The sequence below is a fragment of the Mastomys coucha genome, unplaced genomic scaffold (assembly GCF_008632895.1).
Source record: "Mastomys coucha isolate ucsf_1 unplaced genomic scaffold, UCSF_Mcou_1 pScaffold3, whole genome shotgun sequence".
NCBI classification, from domain to species: Eukaryota; Metazoa; Chordata; class Mammalia; order Rodentia; family Muridae; genus Mastomys; species Mastomys coucha.
The window spans coordinates 28,175,808-28,179,795 of NW_022196909.1; the positions used below are offsets into that span (position 1 = coordinate 28,175,808).

Here is a 3,988-nt window from a genome sequence, read left to right on the forward strand (position 1 = left end):
TCAGAAATTCACCTCTCTCTGCCCGGCTACAAGTGAGCTTTTAATGTGAACACCTCCAGAATAGCAGCGATTGCTCTCTGTGGTCCGCAGTCTGGAAGCTCCTTGCGCCTGCTACCCTCTCCCCGTGCACTGCTTCGGGGCCATGCTTTACAATATCCCTCCTATTAAACTGGTAAATACAAGCATAGCATTAATTTGAATTCTCCCTGCTGTCCCATCAAGTTAACTAGACCCAAGGAAAGGGCTGTGGGGACTCTAATGGTCACAGTGTGGGGTTGTTACTGGTGGCATCTGAAAGGAGTGAGTGTGGATGGAGAGCGGAGGGGTCTCACCGTGTCTGATGCTGCTCCCAAGTAGACTGTGACAGAACTGAGTTAAAGTAGAGGCTAGCTAGCTAGAGTCCAATGCAGAAGTGACGGACTGCTTGCTGATTAATGGAGAGAAATCCTACACATTTTTGTGATCCAGCAAGTAAGTTGGGTTCTGGGTTTGAGTAGGGAGGAACCTGCTAGCAAGAGAGGGGCTAACGGCGCAGCCCAGGATTGCTCCAAACTGGGTTTGAGTTTCATTTCCTCCTCTCTCATCAGGAACTCAGAAGTGTAAAGCAGGTCTCAGAATCAGGCGTTGGCAAAAGAGGTGCCACGAACGCGGCAGCGTCTCCTCTACGTTGATGTCTGGACGCTTCATTCACGGTGTGACGGTCTTTGTAGATGCCGCTGTGGGGATGATATGAATGTTCGATGAAGTCATGCGGGTGAGGTCCTTAATGATGGAATTGGCGCCCAGATAACGAATCACGAGAACCCTCTCCATCAGGGCATTGCGATCTTGGAATTCCTGGCTACCAAGCTGGGAGAAAATGAACCCGTACTTAAGACAGTCTGTGGTATTTCATTATACTATCTGGAGCTGACCAACACAGATCTGATCCTTCTGGAAGCTTAGGAGTGTGGGAGGTGAGGATTTGTCCGTGGCCTTTTCTACCTCTAGTTTTTTGTTTGTTTGCTTGTTTTGTTTTGTTTTGTTTTTCCAAGACAGGGTTTCCTCTGTGTAGCCCTGGCTGTCCTGGAATTCACTCTGTAGACCAGGCTGGCCTCAAACTCAGAAATCCGCCTGACTCTGCCTCCCAAGTGCTGGGATGAAAGGTGTGCTACCACTGCCCTGCCCTTTTCAACCTCTTAAAAGTTACTCATGGGACTTAGTTTCTGGTGCCTTCCTCTATCTTGAAGCCAGAAGAATAGCATCTTCTAACCTCTCTAATTTGGAATATATGGATATATATGTATATGTATGTATGTATATACATATATATAATACATATGTACATATTCATTATGTCTATTGCATTATTCAGGATTCTTTAACGGTATAGAACTGATAGAATCAATAAATAGTATACACAAAGAGTATTTATTAGAATGGCTTACAGACTGCAGTTCAGCTGATCCAACAGTGGCTAATAATAGAAGACCCAAGAATCCAGAAGTTGTTCAGTCTGTAAGGCTGGAAGTCTCAACGGGCCTTCAGTCTATATGTCAGAATCCTGACGAAGACAGCTCTATGCTAGTGAGGGAACGGACTTGCTAGGTAAAGTAAGGACAAGCAGGCGAAGAAAAGAAACTCCCTTCTTCCCTGTGCTTCACACAGGCTGCCAGCAGAAGTGTGGCCCAGATTAAAGGTAGCTATTCCCCCCTCAAAAGATCTGGAGTAGCCGGGTGGTGGTGGCACACACCTTTAATCCCAGCACTTGGGAGGCAGAGGCAGGTGGATTTCTGAGTTTGAGGCCAGCCTGGTCTACAGAGTGAGTTCCAGGACAGCCAGGGCTACACAGAGAAACCTCGTCTCAAAAACAAAACAAAACAAAAAAAAAAACAAAAAACAAAAAACAAAAGATCTGGAATAAAGGTGGGTCTTCCCACTTCAGATGATTTAACTAAGAAAAAAAAACAATCTGGGGTGCCTGATGTGAAACTCTTTCTCTTAAGACAGGTTCTCTCAGGGCTGGTGAGATGGCTCAGCGGTTAAGAGCACTGACTGCTCTTCCGAAGGTCCTGAGTTCAAATCCCAGCAACCACATGGTGGCTCACAACCACCTGTAATGAGATCTGACGCCCTCTTCTGGTGCGTCTGAAGACAACTACAGTGTACTTACATATACATATAAATACAAATCTTTGGGCCGAGCGAGTAGGGCCAGAGCAAGCAGAGGTCCTGAGTTCAATTCCCAACAACCACATGTACAGCTACAGTGTACTCATATACATAAAATAAATAAATAAATCTTAAAAAAAAAAAAAAAGACAGGTTCTCTCTAGAACTTGCTAGGTAGACCAGGCTGCCCTCAAACCCAGAGCAGGCTGTATATATCGGCTATGTTGGCTTTTAGTGTGTAATATTAGTTCCATCACGTTTTAATCCAAATATCTTATCTCCTTCCTATAGGCCATAAGATAGGAAATAAATGCTTTCCAGGTTCAAGTCCCAGTAATGTTTACATATATATGTGTGTACATATATATGTGTATATATGTATGTATGTGTATATATATATAAAACATTATGTATTATGTGTTATATACACATATATACACACAAACATATACATGTGTTGTGATACACACACACACATTTCTTACCTGGGGTTTGCTAATCCAGAATAATCAGCTGATTGTTCCTGGTAACAAAACATACTTACGGGTTCTTGGGAGTTATGATATGGACAACTCTGGAGAGTTGTTATTCTGGCTGCTTCTGTACTAACAATGGCTTCAAGCTTTGAAGCTTTTACTCTGTATTAGGTGAGAGGTTCAGAGGTAGGAACACTTAAGGGGCATCCAGCAGGTTAACTACCGCATCAGAAAGCATACCCTTCCCCCCAGAGCGAGTCTCTGAGCTTTCTGTCTCCTTGCTCATCAAGGTCCAGCGACCAGGCTGCTGCGTTTCCAGCATCAAAACTATATTCAGCTCAGAGCAAAAGGGAAAGGATGGGTGGTCTGTCCTCTCAGCTCTGTTCCTGTTAATCAGAGAGGGAAACCCTCCCGGAATCCTTGTAGCCATCTTTCCTTAGTTGAGACTCCTCACCATCTAGCTGTGGGAAAGCAGGAAGGCTGGCCATCCGACAAAGGGAGTGAAACTGTCCTGCAGGCGGGGGCCCTGGGCATCCCTGAGCCAAACACAGCCCAAGTGCTTTGAGGAAAAGAAGCTGAGGCTGGGTATGTGGCAGGTGGAGGGCTGGCGACATCTTATTGACCAGTGTAAGATAGCTTATTAGACAGACCCTTTGAGACCTAAGCCTTTAAAGGACTCTTTTGTTGTTTGAGAAACTAATACAGCATTTCTAGAAATCTTTTAAAGACAAGGACTGGGGGCTGGAAAGATGGCTCACTGGTTAAGAGCATTGACTGCTCTTCTAAAGGTTCTGAATTCAAATCCCAGCAACCACATGGTGGCTCACAACCATCTGTAATGAGACCTGACACCCTCTTCTGGTGTCTGAAGACAGCTAAAGTGTACTTACATATAATAATAAATAAATCTTTTTTTTTGCTTTTTGTTTTTCGAGACAGGGTTTCTCTGTGTAGCCTTGGCTGTCCTGGAACTCACTCTGTAGACCAGGCTGGCCTCGAACTGAGAAATCCACCTGCCTCTGCTTCCCAAGTGCTGGGATTAAAGGCAGGTGCCACCACTGCCTGGCTCTGCTAGAATTTTAAAACAGCTTAAATGCAGATGCCAAGTATGCTGGGGTAATTGACTTTTTATCTGGGAAATATTAAGGACGTCTAAACATGGAGTAAAACATTAACTTTTTTTTTCTTCTTAACAACAGGAAGTGAAGCGGGCTCCGAGCAGGGCAGGGAGCTCCCAGACAGAGCCAGCAAGGAAAATGAAGCTCCCAATCTTCATAGCAGATGCATTCACAACGACAGCTTTCCGGGGCAATCCTGCTGCCGTGTGCCTCCTGGAGAGCGTGAGTACTCGGTTCTCAAGG

The 3,988-nt window shown here is 45.0% G+C and overlaps 1 protein-coding gene across 3 annotated transcripts in view; it reads left to right on the plus strand.

Moving 5' to 3' along the window:
• Positions 1–632: 632 nt before the first annotated feature.
• Pbld (phenazine biosynthesis like protein domain containing) overlaps positions 633–3,988 on the plus strand; it is a 40,519-nt gene continuing 37,163 nt past the window's right edge. For 2 of the 3 annotated variants that reach the window (XM_031348276.1, XM_031348278.1), the window contains exons 1-2: positions 633–754; positions 3,827–3,967. In XM_031348276.1, the coding sequence (XP_031204136.1) occupies positions 734–754; positions 3,827–3,967 (162 nt within the window). In that variant the 5' untranslated portion in view covers positions 633–733. Of the gene's footprint in view, positions 957–3,826; positions 3,968–3,988 lie in introns of all 3 variants that reach the window. The other variant, XM_031348277.1, reaches the window with a different exon arrangement.